The sequence below is a fragment of the Lissotriton helveticus genome, chromosome 3_1, assembly GCF_964261635.1.
Source record: "Lissotriton helveticus chromosome 3_1, aLisHel1.1, whole genome shotgun sequence".
Taxonomy (NCBI): Eukaryota; Metazoa; Chordata; class Amphibia; order Caudata; family Salamandridae; genus Lissotriton; species Lissotriton helveticus.
Window position 1 is genome coordinate 1,301,220,202 of NC_136061.1, and position 20,398 is coordinate 1,301,240,599.

The window sequence follows — 20,398 nt, forward strand, 5'->3', positions numbered from 1 at the left end:
TTCGTATATGCCCGCAGGCAACAGGACTTTTAGCATTTTATTAATATCTGGATACGTGTATTCTCCCATACGGAGCATGTCTTTTAATTCTCGGTGGAACCCTGCTGGATCTTTGTCGTGACAGGGAATTAATTTCTTCATCTCTAAGAGTTCCATCTTTGTAACTGGGGTGTAAACAAATACTCGTTGCATTTCACCACCCGCTGTCCTAACTGGGTGTACTTCTCGTAACGGATGCTGTCTGTCTATGTAAAACGGTTTACTTTCTGGAGGTGAGACATGAACAAAATGTGGGTTCAAAAACGTTCTATATTTGTGGCGCTGTTCTAGAATGACACTAATTAAATCGGTACCTAAACCTTTCCATCTATACTGGAGTAACTCGTTCAGGATATCATGTAACGGACCTGGATCAGAATGTTGACCCTCATACAGTGTAATGAGGTGCTGGATCATATACATACCCACCAGTCGCTGCTCGGCTGGGGGCAGTTTCAGAAACATTTGTGCCACTATTTCGTCTGGAAAAGTGGTAGAATCAGTAATCCATCGGACTGCTGATCGGGCTAGTTCTTGTTCATGCATGGTACTTAACTCACTATAACCGATTCGTGATTTCAGAATGTGATCGGTAGCTTGAAATACTTGTTCTAGAGAACCTTGTTCTGGTGCTGGAAGAGGAACAGTTTTCTTGTGTTCTAGGCGTAAATGTCGGTCTGGAAATCTAGATTTACCTACATACGCTATTCTGGCGGTATTCTCGTCTTCCACCTCTTCAGTAGAAGAGTAATTTTCTTTCTCGCTTCCTAGAGCTTCTTTACGTTGTTCGTGTAACCTTATTATTTCTTTACGTATTTTCTTGTACATACTCTCTATACTATTGAGTGTCTTGTGCTTACCCTCGGCTATATTATCACTCCACCTTGTCAGAACTTTCATTTCGGTCGGATCTTTAGTCGGGGAATCTTGTTCCCGTATTAAACAATTGATCAGAAACTTTAATAACATGAACTGGATCTCAGATTTTCTGTGAGACATGACTTCACCAATACTTTCTGGATCTTGTCCTGTACGAATGAAACGATACATTCTGTCTAGATCTTCTTTCATATTCGGTAGGGTGACCAAATACTCGGACACCTGCCTTATACGTACGGAATATATAACCATACTATCCTCGCCTGGGACTGGATCATAACAGCATTCAGTAAGAGCTCGCCTGATTTCTGCAATGGACTGATATTTAGGCGTACGCTGTAACGCACGTTCATGTAACTCGACTGGCCCTAGACGTCTACTTGGCGGCGGGGTACCAGGAGGACCTCCTCCCGCGGCCCCTAAGCTGGAATTGTCGACTGATACTCTTCGTGCTGGCAGAGTGACTGATGTGGCGGGAATTTGTACTACGGGCTGGACCGGGGGTACCGTAACAGGTACTGCAACAGGTGCCCCGGTGACTGGAGGACCATGAATTACATTATTTACAGGAGCTGGTGGAACAGGATTTGCATATTCTGGGACTGTGTCGTCCAAATAGGACGAGAGAAAAATATCAGCTGCGGTCGGTTTGTGACGTAGCTTGGTCGGAACTAAAGGTGGCGGGAAATTACTGGATGCCTCCGGGGTTGCTTTTGGCAAGCCCTCGGCAAGAAGAGGATACATACCCTTAATAAGGGCATTCCTCTGTCTGTCTGACTGTTCGGTTTTAACTCGTTCACCTATTTCGATTAATTCCCTTTCTTGAGCTCTTTCTGAGGATTCTCTACTTAATTCTGACTTTCTGATTTCTTTTTCGGTTCTTTTATGAGATTCTTTGCGCCATAACTCGATGGCATCTTTCTGTGACTGTCTGGCTTTCTTTTTCCATAATGCTTCTTCTACTCGCATGATGCACTCGGCATCCCATGTACCCGATACGGGCCATCTATACTTTTCTTCTAACTTTTTGGTGTACTCCATCCATAAATCTAGATACAATATGGCACTTATGCCATGCTTTTGATACATAAAATGACCTGGACTGTCCCTAGGCGGGACAGGAACTGCTTCTTCTAACAGACCTTTTCTAGTTCTTAACTGACGTAATTTTGAGAACAATGGCATGACTGGGCTGTAATCTAGACACAATACGATACACAACGAACACGATAATTACTGAAGATACACCACTTTCATACCACGACATTGAAATACATGAATGACATTTAAAAATAACAGTTCGGACAAAATACTACCTGGAACACCAAAAACAGAATACATGAATTTCTCGAGAACAGAACGGACTAGAACAGAAACTAGATGCACTGCTGAAACAGTACGAAACTTACCGGTCTCATAAAGAGACACGTCAGGACCCGCATCCACCTAAGTGGACACTTCGTGTTGGATCTGTGTACCCAAACCCACGGACCAGAGACAATGCAATTGACCCTGTCTAGATACTACCCCAGCAACGGTACTCACCGGGCAGCAAGAACGGAAGGCCTCGGACTGGACTGGAGTGCTACGACGACGGACGGACGAACTTCGGACTTCAGTTACAGGTGGGCCTCCGGATACCTCGGACCTTGGACTCTCGGCTTGGGCTCTGGTCGGGACTCGCCGCGTTCCTCCACCGCCTCGTCTGGACGCTGGACCGCAACCTCCGTCTCCTCCGTGGGCCTGAGGGATACTTGAAGCAGAAATATCTGCACGTGCACGGTATGGTTCCGTCACGGCTGCAGAGGATCAGGGGGCCTGCGTGGCTTCTCCGGCGCGTGGGGAAAGGTCAAGTCCCTGTTCGGGCGCCATTATGTGGTAAATAAATAAATAATACCTCTATTTTTGACTAGACATACAATAACAGATAGCTCAATAAATAAGAGTCAAGATTCGAGGTAGCTGGAGTTTGCAGGTTTAATACAGCATAAAGGACAGGAACAGGACAACCTGCACGGGAATAGGATGGCAGCGCTGCACAACTTTTAATAACAGGACACAAGCATATATATACTTAAACAAAATACATGAGGTTCAATACAATAGGCGTAGCAGTGGGCATGGCCTGTAGCAGTCGCGAAAGATAAGGCAGAAAGTAGGTGTAACAAGAGGCGTGAACAGGGCGTATACATAGACATGTGATGTAAACGTAACGGAATATGTCACAAATGGGGCGGAAACATGGAGGGGGCTACCGAAGGAGCCGGGATCTCTAACCTAGTGGTGCGCGCAAGCTGGCAATGACGTGTTACTAGGGAGAAGCTGGGGGCTATGACTTCTGAGCTAGAAGGAGAGACGAAAGTCTGGAGAGTCAGAGCGACATGTACCTAAACACTATCTAGTATCTGATGTTTAGAGAACATGTTGATAGAATCCAAAAGTTATCAGGGCAAAGGCTAACAGACACTAAGACTGGTGCATGCATTATTCTACATGTAGTGTGTGTTGAGGAATATTAAATGACCATAAATACAGTATTTCTCTTACATGGAGACGTAAAGGCTAGACGATGACTGAAACTATTGATGCGATTCAGTAGCTTAGGAATGCAGGGAAGGAGAGCTGGACTGATAACTAGAATCATAACATACTCTTGGCAGACTGGCAGGCAGAGCCAGGCCGAGCCGGGCACTGTGAGGCAGGAAGTAAGTGAAGGGTCAGGGATACAGGTGGGGGCTGTATCGCTCCTCAGAGAGGGTTCAGGAGACAGGAGCTGAATCTGAGTCCGGGCCCTTTTGAGGCCTAGAAACGGGGATTTTTACAATGAAATAACGAGCACACTGAGAAACGTGGCAACGTAACTTTACATAGGCCTGATGCTCGTAGCTTTCACGAGAACTGGAAACTGGCATACTAGAGATGGACACAACTGTAATTGCGTCTTTAATCGATCATGGGGAATACATATGCATATTAATCATGCACATATAGCATAAGATGGGGAACACGTAGGGACACAGAACATGGCAAAATTTACTTTTCCACACACTGACAATCTCTTCCTGGTGCACATGGGAGAATTTGGTAGAGTCTTTCAGGCATATTGGCTAGAGCTAAGGTCATGTAGATCTTTTGAGCGTTTATCAATCTAACACAAGATCGCTTGTTACTGAAGAGCTGGAGGGATCACAGAAAGTTTTTTTACTGTGGAAAATAATGGGGAGCGCAAATCCTTCAAGTAGTGATCAGAGTCAAAGTATTTTTGAGGCCCACAGGTTGAGTGTTTCAAAGTGTGTGCAAAACATAATATGCAGCATTGGTTCAGCAGTGTGTGAGTGAGCCAGAGGAACCTTTTGGGGAGTCAAGGGTGAGACCTAGGAATTAAATGGAAGCTTATATTTGCATTTGGACAGATCATAGTCTGATACCCTTTAACATCAAAATTACACGCCCCTCTAACTCATCAAAATTGAATCAACAGGCAGTAAATAGTATAAACTGGACTAAGGTCGAAGACAGTTTTAAACTTCGACCCATAATACAGAATCAGACTCCTAACCTGTCTGGCAATGTAGAACTAGACTCAATACACTTCCATGACTGGATGCAGCAAGAGATCACACAACGTGTTCCACCAAAACATCCCCGCAAAATGGAAAAAAGAGGAAAGAAGAGTGCCCCCTGGTTTACACCAGAACTAGCAGAGCTCCACTTAGCATGCAAGAAAGGGGAACGCAACTGGCGCAAAACCTATGATTCTGCCCACAGAATCCTTTATGTACAACAGAGGAAAATATACCTAGCCTCTATTAAAATTGCTAAGAAGGATTACTACACTAATGCTATAAGGGAAGCAAAACAAAAACAAAAAACATTATTTTCCATCGTAAAGACCTTTACGCACCCAAAATTCCTACAGCCAGAAATTCCACCCTCTTTAGAGCTCTGCAACCAAATTGCAGACTTCTTTGTGGAAAAGATCGATCTTATACAAAAAGATTTCCCAATTCCTAAAGTCGACCAGCCCTTAACTCCCTCTCACCAAGGAGCAAATATAACTGATAATCTTAACACCTTCACACCAGTATCGCTCGACCTCACCAGGGAAGTAATTCTCGCCTGCAAATCAGGTGCCCCTTCTGATTCGTGCCCCCCACGAATTCTCCATCAGGCAATAGAAGTGGTCAACCCTTTGATAAACAATATTGTAAATACCTCTCTTAATACAGGCATAGTCCCTCGCCAATGGAAACAGGCAGTCGTAAAACCACTAATGAAGAAACCCAACAAACCCCCCACAGAGCTGGCCAACTTACGCCCAATATCACTTCTCCCAGTTCTGGGCAAGATTACAGAACAGATGGTACATAAAGAACTAAAAAGGTACGTGGAGACCAACAATATTTTGCACCCTCAACAATCGGGTTTTAGACCTAGCCACTCCACAGAAACAGCCTTGATCGAACTCTCCGACTCCATAAAAATCCTGCAGGACCAAGGAAAGAACGCCGTCCTAATCCTATTAGACCTCACAGCGGCGTTCGACACCATCTCCCATACAATACTGATAGGGAGACTTAGAGATATCGGAATCTCAGGGGTAGTACTGTCATGGATTACCTCTTTTCTGACGGAGAGATCACAAACTATCGCTCTAGGCCCTTTCCTATCTAAGGAAAAAAAGATCATGTCAGGAGTTCCCCAGGGCTCTATTCTGAGCCCACTCCTGTTCAATATTTACATGGTCCCTCTCATTTCCCTCATTGAATCATACGGCATACTGGTAACATCGTATGCCGATGATACTCAGCTCATTGTTCCTCTGGAGAAGAACTCTACCAATGCTGAGCTTAACCTTAAGAACTGTTTGAAGGATGTGTTTCTCTGGATGGACAAAAACCATCTTAAATGCAATGTCAGTAAAACAGAGATTCTTCCTATGGGAAAGTCCCAATATTTCTGTCCCAGCAAATGGTGGCCTGAAGACTCTCCTGTTCCCCCACAAACTGTGACATCAGCAAGAAACTTAGGGGTTTTATTTGACACTGAGCTTTCATTTGACCAACACGTGAGGAATGTCGCAGGAAGTTGCTTTAGCATCATTAAATCCCTAAAGAAATTCTTTGACTTCCTGCCCATTGACTCACGAAAAGCCGTCACTGTAGCCCTAATCCTAGCACGTTTGGATTATTGCAATGGCCTGATGGCTGGCGTTAAGAAAACTACACTAAAAAAACTCCAAAGTGTACAACACGCGGCAGCCATACTGGTCCTTAAATTGCCAAGAAGATCCTCAGCGTCAGCTGCCCTAAAAACCTTACATTGGCTACCCCTCCACAAGAGGATCTTATTCAAAATCTTGATTGTTGCCTTTCGAGCTTTCAATGGCGTCGGCCCGAAGTATCTTACTAAACGTTTCCCCCATTACACTCCAACTAGGACATTACGATCAGCAGGAGAAAACCTCATTAAACTGACCAAATTCAACCTCAAAACAAAGGGGGGTAAGACCCTAACCTTCTTATCCTCCAAGGCCTGGAATGCGATGCCCAAACACCTTAGACTGCTTACTCAAGAAAAACAGTTCAGGAAACATCTGAAAACCTGGATCTTCAGTCTTCCAGATGAGTACGTAATGACAGCCATCTAACCCAATACCCGCAATTGTATGCACTTTGTTTTACTAGCGCCAAGATGCTCCTTCCGGAGCGATAGTTGCGCTCTATAAATAACCAATACAAATACAAATTTCATTTGTTGTGTTTACATGGTGGCTTTTCAGCCAAGAGGCCACTTTGTAGTTCTAGTTAAATGAGGGATACAAAGCATGGGCAGGGAGCGATGCCACAGACCTCACAACACAAATGCTTAAAGGCCTATTAGATTGTAGGCTCGTAAGGCTTTCCCCAGAATTTTAGCAGGTCTACCCTGAGAGAAAGGTGTGGCAGTAGGGATTTACAAAGGGATATACCTTGTACATGTAAGTTCTAATCCTAAAATGTTTATCACTAGGCAGATGGTGAATCTGTTTTGGATTTTTGAACTTTGGTGCCTGGCTGAATGTATGGTACCATCCATGTCAATAGGTGGCAAGCACCACCTAATTCGAGTCCTAGTCGAAAAAAACAAAAGGGTTTACATTCAACACTTTGCTTTTTGGTGAGGCAGCAAGAGCTTTAACACCTTCTATGCTACAGTAATTCCCCCCTGGTGCTGAACTCTGCAGATCCCTATAGCTCAGCTCGTCATGAGCACACGAGCAGTGTACTGCATGACGAGCTGAGCTCGTCATGAGCATGGAAGAGGTTAAAACACTGGGAAAAATCACCTAATGAATGTGACTTATATGTGGATGCCTGCCCCGTTTATATATTCAAGGATATCTTTTTCAAAAACGCTATGGTCATCCCAACCAGGGCATTAATCAATCATTCTTTTGCAAGGTGAATCTTCCTAAGTGAGCTCAAAATGACAGGCATCGAACTTATGATAAAAACGTGAACTGGATCCCACTGAGCAAAAGAACTACTGACCAATAGCTAATCTTGATTCAAACAAGTATTAACATTTGCAGAACACAACCTGCTCTCATGCTGTCATAAGGAATTCCAACCTACACGTGGCACTGATTGCAACCTGAAATGACCTCAAAACTACCACAGGCTACTGAAGAAGCTGCCCCCATCTTACTTGATCTATCTTTGGCTTTCAAAATGCTTCACCACCCTGGTCCAGATTTCTGAATGGATGGAACATCTTTCTCCATTCATTCACTAAACTTTGTAATCCAGGAGAATTGACAACAATCTCCAAATCTGGAAAGCAATACAAATTCCAGAAAACAATAACAATATGACTGTTTTCAACTTTGTAATAAAAAAAAAATCCAATACCTTTTACAATATGACATGCTTAGGTGTTGCATTGGACCATGTTTTGAACATTTATCTGAACCTTCACGCACCTCTACAACATTCTCCACATAAGACATTCTTAAACAAATCTCTTTGAAGAATAGACTCTGGAAGGGCACCCATATACTGATGCAAATTGGCGACTTTGCAAACTTGCCAGGAGTATCAAGCAGTATTCAAATTTTACAATACAAACTAGTTGTCTGCCAGTTGCAGGTGGATTTGTGAGGCAAGCCTCACCAAGAGGACACCAGCAATACATTGTAAATGTGGCAGTTGCAGCACAAACAGGATTCCATGTAGAATGGAAAACACAATTTGGCTGAGTTATAAAGGAAAGGTAATTCTCAAAGTGACTGTTGATTCTGGGCATTTTGGATAGAAGTTATGGGAGAAATCAAGGAAGGAGGGTGTTGGAGTAGCAATGAAGCTGGGTCTCCGAAGTACTGGAGCAAGAATTCAATCTTTGCAGACTTTAGGAAGAACCTATTCTGTTGCATATTTCTTGGGCAGAAGCAAATGTTCATGATTTGCTAATGATACCTTACTAGAAGTAATTACTTGAATGTGGATATAGTTGCCAAACATTTGGCAACCCCGGTTGCAGTTCCTGAAGATGCCATCTAAAAGCCTTTTGTTGACCTTGAATAGTGGATGGACCAATGCCTGACATTGAGGAAGATGGTGAAAGGAGACAACTGTAAATACCACTTAGACTTGTTGAGTCATTTTGGCTGAAACAGAGGTGACCCAACGGACTGTATTTCCGCTTATTACATATGAAGCCAGAGGTATTCTGTGGTCAATGGTGTCGAATGGGGCTAAAAGGGCTAAAAGGTTCAGAGTGAAGACCTGTTCTTGGTCCAAGACTTTGAGCAGGTTTCTTCTCATGTTCATAATTATCGCTCTGTTCACTTCCAATGATGGAATTCTGAAGCTTGATGAAGAGGTTTTGTTCTTAATACACGAAGAGTCTGTTAGTGTACCATTACTTGAAGTATTTTGAATGGAGGCTCATCAGTCCTATAATAGGACTTGCCATCTAAGTCAGCCTTAGACTTTTTGAGCATTGGGGGGGTTAATGGTATGTTAGGCTCTCGGAGACGTTTCCCTTTGTGCATAGCATTGATTATCTAATAAGAGGATTGAGGGGATAACACAAATGCTAATTTGTCAGTATATTCCAAAGGGAGTGGTTGTTGAGGAGCCTAAAAGTTGCTTCTTCTTGGACCAAGTAGAAGTCCTAGAAAACTGCAGGGTGGTCAACCTCGCTCCAAAAGGACTAAGTATTGGTGAAAGCATGGAGAGAAATTCTAGATAGTGCTGGACTTGTCTCAGAATAAGACTGACACTGGAATGTACAGTCCTTTAAAAGTGCCATATTGACTGAGGTTAGATTGTAGGTTGCAGGTGAGAGATACACATAGAAAAGACCTTACTAGAGTTGTCAGCCACAGATATGTAGTGTTTGGTGAAAGACCTAGGAAAAGACATGGCAAAGGCTGTGGAATATGTTTTTTTCATATTGATTACTAGAGGAGTTTGATGGGGATCACTCTAGCAGAAGGGAGTGTGACGGATGGTGAGGTAGGACAGGGAGTTTGGGGTGTCATTGATGGTTGAGAAGAGAATATTATCGTTGCTGATTTTCAAGTTTCTAGATTTATATATTGTATGTCAGGCCTAGGTGTTGTGTTCACCATGAGTGAACAAGTTGAAGAAGGCTCGATCAGATGAAGAGGTTAGTCATCTCAGAGTATATGTTGTCCAGTTCAAGCCAACATCATGAGCGGTGTTTTCTTAATTTGGAAATTCTAAGGTTGTCCGTGTCACCAGTCCTTCTCGAGCATATTGTTTATAGAGGTGGTTGGCCCAGATGTCCAAACAGCCAAGGAATGTGGGCCCTTTTGAGATGTTTAGTTGTAGTTTCATCATTACAGGGGCAGACGTTTTAGGCTTTTTGTGAATGCTGTTGTATTTATTGCACAGGTAGCAGTGAAGGCTGTTACAATGCACTTCAGAGATACGTGTTTTATCAGCTTATGATGTGGGCCAGCTCTCTCAAATTGGATGGTTTCATGGAAAATCAATGTCACTTCTTCACTGCAACCCTTGGTTTTAAGGAGTTTGAAGTATCCACATGGGAGATGATTGCGTTGGGGAAGTGACAACGATTCAGTGACGGATAGCAAGGATGTGGGCAGAATATTTTTAGTTTTTTCTCTGTTATGATGGGCTTTTCTGCTAATCTGGTGTTGAGAAGCATAGTCTTGAAAAAAATGTTTACAATGGTGTCAGGCTCTGGTATTGATAGGAGTGTTGAGTGAAATGAAGGCTGCTAATGTCGTGGCCAAACTCCATTTCTTCGTAGCTTAATGGTGCAGCAGTTTATTGCAGGTCTCCCAACATTCTGAGCAACTAATGAGCTCCAGAGTACTCTTCATTGTCAGTGGTCACTAGGGCAAGCAAGGAATTGTTCCAGATAGCCCAGTCAGCAAGCACAGCTCATGCAGTACTAGACTCTCAACTTAGGAGGGGCAGTGACTGCTGAGGGCAAGTCGCTAGAGACAAGACTAAAGCTGAGTGAAAGTGATATCAAAGGCCTTCTGATTCCTCTGCATTGTGTGTATCATCACCTTAATGTTGTAGAGGATTATCCTTAGTCTTGGGCAGAGGTACATCTCTCTAGGAGAAGTGGCTACAATAGTATATATTAGAAGGACAAGTAGGGTCGCCTAAGTGAAACAAATTCTACCAAAGGCAGGTATCAATAGTGAATAAAAGTTTGTCTTTTTGGCACATCTTTTATCAAAAGCAATACCAATCTGCTATGAGAGTTTCTAGGTTTTGGGGGAGAATGTTAGGTTTGAAATTGTTCTTAGCACTTTTTGTGCATATTGTGCTGGTTTTGTTCAGACAGATGATAAAGAGGCAGGCTGCCTCCCATTGTTAAAGAAACAGTTCACATCTTAATGTAATAATGTTTGCTTGTTGTGCTAAGGAGTAATTTTTCATCTGTAAGTGTGCACTTTGTAAATAGGACATGTTAATGGAAAGGCTTCCATTGATGCTTACTCTCCAAGACGAGGAAGCTAATTTCTTTCTTCATTACAGAATATTTCTGTGAATCTGTCGTTTTTTCACAATATCTTTTCTGCTTATAGACTTGTTGGTGGAGGTCCTGGGGGTGCAGAAGTGTCGGGACAGCTGGGAGTTGGTTCTAGAGTCCCTGCAGCAACCCTTGATTAACAGGTAGGTGGTAAACTCTAATTTAAGGAAGGTGGTATTTCAGATTGTAGTACTGATTGTCTGAATTCAAATGTAAAAGTGCGGTATCTGCAAAGATAGTATATAAGATAATTGCCATACCATTTTGCATAGGGCCCCCAATAGAGGGTGTCTTCACAGGACTCAATGTAAAACAGATCCTTAAGTTTTTACCAGCATTATAAGACTAAATGTGCTAGTCCCGTGTTTATTTTTTATGTTACAAACCTAGTCCTTGGCACACAAGCCAGGTTTTAATTCTTCTCCTTAGAAACCTCCCTAAAGCACCCGTCGAACCACATTCAGTCCTCCGTTCGTACCATTTTTGTTTCTTTTTACCAACGTGTTTTCAAACTTCTGATAGTGTGCAGGGGTTTCTCCTCCCAAGAAGACAGTGTTTAATCAGTGCTACATGTGTCGCAAGCAGATGTTGGTTACAGATCCGCATAGGGTCTGCCTTTGGTGTCTAGGCACTAAACAGAACTCCAAGTCCAGTGACAAATGCTCCCTGACGCATGCAAAGAACATTAGGGAACAGCAATCTAAACCTTACGACAACAAATACAAGAGCAGGGTTGGTCCTGCTCCAAGTCGAAAGTTCGTTCCTGTTCACAATCTTCAGAAAGTTTGGGATGAAGTCCAAAAACAAGTCCAAAAAGAATTAAAGCATCCAAGGCTTTTGGTCTCCCTGATACTTCTGCTCCAGGGTGAAGCCTCACAGGTTCCACCCTGGCTTTGAGACTCTTCCAGTTGTGGAACCAATGCTCCCTAAGATCCCTGGGTCATCATCACCTCCATAGCAGCTTGCTGCAATCAAGGAGACCAATGTCCAACTTTTCAAATTAGTTCTGGATTGCTCCAGTGCACCTTTGTACCCCACAAATTGGTTGGGGGATTCCGCCAGACATCTGCTGTCTGGTCTTTCCTGGGTGTCGGCTCATCCCAATTGGCTTCAGCCCCTTTTGCCTCTGATGCTCAGCTGGGCATCACCCCCCTTGCCACAAGCTCTGATGGTGAGAAGCGATCAAGGTCAGCTAATTTTGTTAGCTCAGACTAAGCGCAAAGGTTTTGGTACTGGGGGCTCCTGAAACTCAGCATTGTGCTTCGAGAGGACTTGCTACTGAGCCTTTCTTTGTTTCAGTCACCTGCTGTGTTGCGTTTTTGAAAACGCCTTTAGCGTTCCCTTGTTACCGCTTTATTATACTGCAATGAGATTCCTTTAGAATATCCTCAGGTGCCAGACTTGATCATGAGATTTTCATAGCAGTACTCCTACTTGCTGGTAAGTAGTATCAAGCAGCTCTGTGATGGCTCCATACCACCCTGGAAATAAAGGAGTGAAGCTGCACCACCCCTGCTCACCACCTTTGTTTCGGCTATCTTGGATCTGGAGCTCTGCTGCGAGATTTTCAGTTTTCCAATGACTTCCAAATTTCTAGAACATTATGCTAGGACATGCCCCCTACTGACCCGCATGAAAATGACAGGGTTGAAGACGTGGCAAGACCACAGGAAGCAGATATCAGTCACAGATCTCCATGAATTGTGTTTGTTGTGGGCCCTTATGCAACCAAAGATGATTGGAGAGTGGGAGGAGAAGCCCTATGTGGTTGAACATAAGAAGTAGGCATGATTGAAGCACAGCTCTCGCTTCAAGTCACAGGCCCAATCACGGTCCCAGTCTCAAAGCCGCTCTGGCATAAAGTACATTTCCCAGTCAAAGTTTTCCAGTAAGTCGAAGTCTAGATATAAGCGCAAGACTGCCAAGCTGAACTCTACTGCATCCTTCCACTCAAAGTCTAGCAAGAAGTCACAAGGGTGTCAAGTTAAAGATCACACGCCTTCGGTGTCCCAAATCCAACTCCACCCTGCAATGCGTTACAGAACACCACATATTCTCCCAGGCTGTCATTGATCCTGCAGCAGATAGTGATTTTCTAAAAGGCCATGTGGCATATCATGAGACACGAAAAATATGTTGACAGATTCTTCAACCAGGGTCTGCTTCATCTGAGCCATTACTGCCTTTCAATTAAGTCCTCACAGATGCCCTTAAGGTGACTTTGTTCAAGTCATGCTTATTCCCTCTGGTCAGTCAGCCTGTGTTTAAGTGACAAGCACCGGCTTCCAGTATCCCAGACATGCAAGTATCAATAATGGACATTGACTTTGATGGCTCTAGATTATTTGCTGAAAAGGACGATTTGCGCTAGAACTCTAAAAGCAGCTGGACCACTGTTGGACTTGGCCCTTTTGGCAGGTTCACCCCTAAACTTTTTGCTTTTAAATGTGACCTGATGCTAGTAGTTTTTGACTTCTGCGCACTTTAGCACTGTGTCCCAGTGTAAAGTGCGTGCGCAATCGGAGGCGCTAGGTGGCGCACTGGTGAATGGCCGCCACTACGTGAGGCTCTCACCGCCCGGCGTTTAAAATCCGACAATTATCCTGTTCAAATGGCAGTCCGGAGGCCCCCAGCAACAGCGATCCCTTTCTAGGGCACTCGGACCCTAGTGTGCAAGTTTCAGGGAGATCGGTGCAGCGGAGCCCCTGCTGTTTCCTTGGTGTGGTGTACGGCGGCTAATAGCGGAGCGCGGCATGAGATCCGGCCGGCCCTGCTGACTACGGGAGATCGCGGCGTGGAGGGATCGAACAGGCCGCACAGGCAGGATAAGGAGCTGTGGCACGGGGCGGCCTTCCAACCTCGGGTGCCCAATTGGTGGCGGACAGCTAGTGCCACATACACGGAGAGGGCTCCCCCCGTACCCGGATAGGGGGCGGAGGCCGAAGAGGATCACGCACGCAAATGCGGTGAGGAGAGTGGGTGCTGCCGGTTTCCCTTGCGTGGCCCGGGGGGCGGCAGGGGCCTTGGTGGTGCGAGCGGATGCCCCCCCCTCCTTCTTGACACTGCGCCCTCACTACGGTGCGGGGAGTGGCAGGTGGCGATAATTTGAAGCTGACCCCATGGATATGCTGGGGATGCCCCTACTCTGAGTCTGCTCGGACACGGCGGGGGACTGCACGCATAGCTCACGCACGCCCCACACGAGACTCCTGTCTGAAACCCTGCTGGCCCTATGGGGCCCCTACTGCCAGATCTCGTGTGCCTGGGGGGACTGCGAGGGACGTGGGGCTGCTATTGGTATCTGCCTGACCCCTCGACCATGCACCACGTGGAGCTTCCGGAGCAGCGGCAGCTGGCCTTATGCACTGTTTGACAAGGGGCAGCGCTACAGGGCCTTGGGCTCGGGGCCCGCATCTTCGAACTGGAGCTGCCACCTCATTTCGGAGACTAAAAGCAGTTGGCTGTCATTCCCTGCACTGGACACACAGGACCATCTCTACACCATTATGGGCAAGAATGATGCAAAACAGCCTAAGCTCAGCTTTGAGGCGCCCCGGCGTACCGTCCGGACAGGGCAGGACCAACCTTCGGCCCAGGCTACCAACAAATCGGCCGATGCCACGGTGGCACAATCCACAGAAATGCAGGACATTCTACGAGAAGTGCACCAGGGGTTTGCGACAATTGCAGATAAAGGTCGACAGGCTCTCCTCCCGCATGGATGCTGTTGTCCACAAAATGGATGTTCACGAGGAGCGACTAACAGAAGCGGAGAGGCGCATATCGGATTCCGACGATGTGGTGGCACGGCATAACTTGCAGCTTGCTCGAATGGAAAACTTACTCCGCGTCATAGCTGCCAAGAATGAAGATTTGGAAGCGAGGAGTCGAAGAAACAACATACGTATTTTAGGGATTCCGGAATCCACAGACACTAGTCGAATGGAAGAGTACGTCGAGCGGCTTCTACTGGCTGCGGTGGGTGCTGAGGCCTTCTCCTCCCAATTCATTGTGGAGCGAGCGCACAGGTCGTTGGGACCTAGACCCAAACCGGGGGCGACCCCGAGGCCCATAATTGCTAAGTTGCTAAACTACATGGACCGAGATGTTGCACTGAGGGCAGCCCGAGGCAAACAGACACTATCTTATGAAGGTAACTCCTTCACGATATTCTCAGACTTCACATCGATAGTGCAAGAGGAGCGGAGGAAATTCCTGGACGTCAAGGCAAAATTACGAAAAGCCCAAATTGATTATGCCCTCTTATACCCAGCAAGGCTGAGAGTGACCCATCAAGGTCGCCAATACTTCTTTACTAAGCCGCAGCATGTGGACGAGTGCCTTAAGCACCTTCGGCGCACAGCTCAGTCGGCGGAGAGAGAAAATGAGGATCGACGGTCACCGATAGAGGGGGCAGCGGCAGAAGAACAGTAAGATGCTCCACACTATGCTAGAATCGTAGATGCATCGATCCTGTAAGTACGTTTGACACATATTGGGATAAAGGCTGAAGGGACTATGTATTAGTACTAATGGGGGGCTCCCCCTCCGGACTGCTGATGGTTGTCTCGCTGGGCCCCCCAATTACTCACAGGAGTGGCCGGGTGTCTCAAAGCGGGCTCCGAGAGTGTGGGGTGGATCGTGCTGCCGCCTAGATGACCTCCATAGGGTGTTCCCCTTACAGCGCCTGGCCACAAGAGCCGGCGTTTTTTTTTCTTTGTATTGGTTTGATGGGATGGACATGGAGGGGCGGGAAGGTTCACTATGCTGGCGAGTTGGGGTTGCTTCAGTGGGTGGGGACGAGTTTGCGTCTTTGGTTGGGAAACTGTTCAGGGAGGGTGGGGTGGGAATATACTACTGGCAGGTTGGGGATGCTACAGTGGGTGGGGGGACTGGGGAGTGCGGATGTCTGGGGAATGACTGTTCACAACTTGGGAGGAATGTACGGCCGTGGGGTGAGACAAGGTACCTTACTGGAGAGAGTTGTAGTGATGCTAGATGCACAGCGAGTCAGATTCAACAGAAAAATGACCTGGGATAGGCAGGCAAGAAGCATCGAAACAGATTTATTTCCTGGAGATGCAAGATGGCGGCCGCTTAGTTGTGGCCATGCACAGCGGAGCAGTGGAGATCGGGCTCTACCCCCAGTGAAAACGGCGGGGATGTCCCACTCCCACTTCGAAGATATCTGACCCTGTTACTATGAAGCATAAAATCTGAACCGAGCAACTTGTTGGCGATACAAATGCTCTCTTTGCTCACCTGCCGCGGCTCTGCAGTACGGCTGTTGCGGGAACTGACGCGGACCGCCGCCGTTCTCTCTGCTGGTTTCCGCGCCCATCCCAAAGCAAAGGTGCGGGGCGCATGTGAAACTCCGCGTAGAGCGGCGCTTCTGGTGGAGTCAGCACGAAGCGGCGGGGATTTCAGCTCCAAGAGGCTCTGGCTTAGCGGGACGGAGAGGCGACGGGGAGGAATGGCTCCCAAGGTTAACACAGGAGGAAAATCAGCGGCCGAAAAGAAAAAGAAGACCGGAGCTGAGACAATACCGGGTGAGGTTGACGGCTGCCAAAAAATGCAAACACCCCCGGTAAGGAAGCAGATTGCTGCTAGGACTAGACAGGCTACAGCTACCGCCCCAATTGCTGATGTCTTCACCAAGACTGGCAGAGAGAAAGGGTTGAAGCTCACAGCGCTACCGGGCGAGGGAGGCCGGGCGGAGCCAGAGGCAGGGGTCAATGTAACCCCCTCAAGCATGCCAGAAACGGCAAATCTCCCCTTACCCCCGAGTACAGCAGCATAGAGTATCGCAGAAGAAAGAAATAAAGTAGCAGTTCCTCCAGAGATCCGTAGCAACCTCCGGACAATAGCAGATGTGGTCGATGGTGCCAATTCAGGGAGCACAGAGCTAAATACTATTATCATTGCGGGAAATGCGACTGCTAGCGATCAAAGGCTGCAGGAACTAGGGGATTATGAAGCCGAGGCGCCCGCATGTGTTAAGCAGGGCACCGTAATGAGCATGGACTCAGCTGCAACTAAGGCAGGAGACCAAGAAGGGCAGGAACGTGATCAGGCTGACAGTGAGGCGATTAAGGTTGGAGGCTAAGTGTTCCGGGAACGGGATGTGGATGATATTGTGGTCCCCCCAGAATCCGACGAACGAAAGGAGAAAGAGAAAGAAAAAGACCCGAGTGAATGCTTTTACTCCGTGTCAGAGGGAGGAGAGTGGTCAGAAGATGACGAAGAAGACCATAGCTCCTGTCTGAGGGACAGTAATCTTGACTCGGACAGCGACCCTGAGCATGGGTCCCCGGCAACCGCAGTCAAATCTCAAATGGGGCCTAAAGGACGGGAGCCCCCTCAACGAGAGCTCAGTTGGGATCACTCGTCAGCAATGCCCTTGCAGGGGAGCCCCGGTGGGGCAGCTGCTCAGATGTCGCTCCTGGAAGCTATTCATCAGGAGATTCTCGCCCACAGAGAGGAAACCCGGCAGGATAGCCGTAAGTCTCAAGCTGCGGTAAGGAAGATGCAGGGTGTCGTCAGGAAACTCTCCAAGGCCTGTATCAACCTGGGAGACCGGGTCACTAACCTCGAGGAGAGAGTAGTCTCTAGGGAGCCGGAGGCGGCGGCTGCAACCAGCAAGGTCGAAGCCCAAAGCTCCAAAGTCGTGGACATCCAGTGGAAACTGGAGCACATGGAAAACTGGCTCAGGCGAAACAACCTCCGGATTCTTGGGGTGCCTGAGGGAGCAGAAGGCCCCGATGTGAGAGCCTACATCATCAAGCTATTCGAGCAGGCGTTTCCGGAGCTCTCAAGTTGGAACTGGGCGGGAGAAATCCAGCGTGCGCATCGCACCCCGTTCAAGATGAATAGAAACGCAAAGGAAGGTGATAAACCTAGGGCAGTATTAATTTTCCTGGGCAATTTTGTGCTGAGGCAGGGAATTGCGGAAAAGGCAAGACCGGACGCAAAGAGGATCATCGAAGGGGTTGCATTCTTTGTAAGTCCGGATTTCTGCCATGCAACTGTGGAGAGTTGTTGGAGACTCAGGCAGCTAATCCAACCATTCCAGGAGAAAAAGATGCAGGCATATTTGATCAACCCGCCCCAATTAAAAATAATTAATGAAGGAAGAACAATTTATTTTGCCTCGGAAATTAAAGCTAAAGAGTATTTGGATTCTCAGGGGTAGAAGATATTTATAATGTCGGGTTTTCCTGCTTAGGTTATTGAAGCGTCATGTAAAAGGTTCGATTGGTCGGACAACTTCGGAGTATAGTTAGTTAGGAGGATGTAAGGGGTTATATGATACTGACATTGAATGGTTTGTTTTTCTTCTTCACTGCTCTAACTGTGACCATCATATGCACAGACTAGGTCTGAGCGCCTCACGAGTGAGGGGGTGGGGGGATAGGGGGCAGGCAAGGGGGGAGGGAAGGGAAGGAGGGGAGGGGGTTCAGGGAGGAGAGGTTGGGGGGTAATGGGGGAAAAAAGCAAAAAATGAGATGATAAGGTGTTTTGAGGTAATTAATATTGGTTTGTTGGTTTCATTGAAAATTTTTGTCATAGTCCAGGTTTGCCGGGAAAGTTTAGCTCAATGATATGCCAAACATTAAAATTTGTACAGCTAACGTGGGTGGGCTAAATGATTGGAGGAAACGCCAAAGGGTGGGACATTTTATCAAATATAATAATATCGACATTCTTTGCCTACAAGAGACCCATCTCCCATGGGCAAAAAGGAATCTGATGAATATCATGGGGTATGAGCTTCTGGCCTGTTCAACCCAAACCTCGACATTTAGGGGGGTTGCCGTCCTGGCAGACGCTTGTTAGGGGGGGCCAAGCGACACAAGGCTGATAGTGCAGGGAGATGGGCAATAGTGGAGCTCAACTCAGGCTATACCCTCTGTGTAGTCTAGGGGTCTAATCAGGACGACCCAGAAGTTTATGATTTTCTGGAAGGAGAGCTAGCCAACTGGCCAAACCCCATCATAGTCTGTGGGGACCTAAATATTTCAGTCGACTGGAATAGGTCAGATGGTTATTCAGGGCGGAAACCCAGAGTGTTTCGCGCACTGGACGCCCTGATGAAATCTCATGGGCTTAAGGATGTCCGGGGGGCTAAGGAGCCGTTAGATCCTGGCTACACCTATTTTTCTAGCCCTAAACAGAGATATACTAAGCTTGACTATTTCCTGATCTCCTCCGCAGAGATAAATAAGGTTCATATTAAGAAACTACCAAAGTCAATTTCGGATCATAACCCCCTGATGTTGTTTTGTGAAGCAGCTAACGCAGCGAGAAAGCATACTAGCTGGACTTTCGAAAGGAAATTATTAACAGACGTTAGATTTGTGGAACATCTTAGTAAATGGGCGGGTGAGTTTTACGACGCTAACCAATACAGCACGTCCCGCAACAGTGTTTGGGAAGCATTCAAAGCCTCCCTAAGGGGAGGAAACGATAAGCTGTTCAGCTAGGCTGAGGAGAGAGGATAAGAGAGAGATTGAGAATCTCATGGAAGCTTTAGCGGTAGCTGAAGAGCAGCATATTAAGGACATTGGACTGGGGGCTGATGGACAGGAGTCTTTAAAGAGAATTACCACCATTAAAGCAGATATTCAGATAATAGTTACACGGAAAGAAACCAGCGAGTACCAGGCCTCCAGGGGTAGATGCTACGAAACAGGGAAGCAGGCGGGAAGAGCACTGGCACTGCGCATAAGACAAGAGAGGACCAAGAATCTAATCTCCAATATACAGGAAGATGGCATCGAGTATACTGAGCCTAAAGATATTCTAAGGGATTTTAACAACTTTTACCAAAAAGTGTATGATGAGGAGGGGGTGACGTATGAGCAAAGCTCGGATTTCGAGGACGGTGGTCCCGGCTTAGATGAACAGTGCAGAGAATATCGTGATAGAGACCTGGCTCTTATTGAAATAACTAATGCCCTACGGGAACTAGCCCCAGGCAAGGCTGCATGTCCCGACGGAATCACCTTGGAGGTTTACAAATGCTTAGAAAAGGAGATCGCCCCAATCTTGCTCGATTTGTTTAATGGCATCTTGTGGTGAGGCATAATACCGGACTCTTGGAAGGAGACTAACATCATCATATTTCATAAGAAAGGGTAACCCAAGGAGGTGCCAGGGCCTTATCGCCCAATTTCGCTAATCAACGCGGACACCAAATTATACTCTAAGGTCTGGGCTAAAGACTGGGGGGGTCATTGGTCGTCTCGTCTCCCAGTGGCAGCATGGGTACGTGCCGGGCAGAGGCACGACGGATCATACCAGACGGGCAATAGCGCTATTTTATGCCCATGGTGCCACGGGGGGGGGGGGGAGATGGCCATGATCCTCCTCGACGCGTAGAAAGCGTTCGACCGCGAGGTCTGGAATTTTCTTTGGGTCATCCTGGCTGGCAGAGGCTTTGGTAGCAAATGTCTGA

General features: G+C 46.7%; 1 protein-coding gene across 1 annotated transcript in view; it reads left to right on the forward strand.

Moving 5' to 3' along the window:
* Window positions 1-20,398, forward strand: part of SNX19 (sorting nexin 19) — a 264,785-nt gene that overhangs the window by 216,870 nt on the left and 27,517 nt on the right. Inside the window, exon 10 of the mRNA XM_078681942.1 lies at window positions 10,997-11,084. Within this exon, the coding sequence (XP_078538068.1) occupies window positions 10,997-11,084 (88 nt within the window). The remainder of the gene's footprint in view (window positions 1-10,996; window positions 11,085-20,398) is intronic.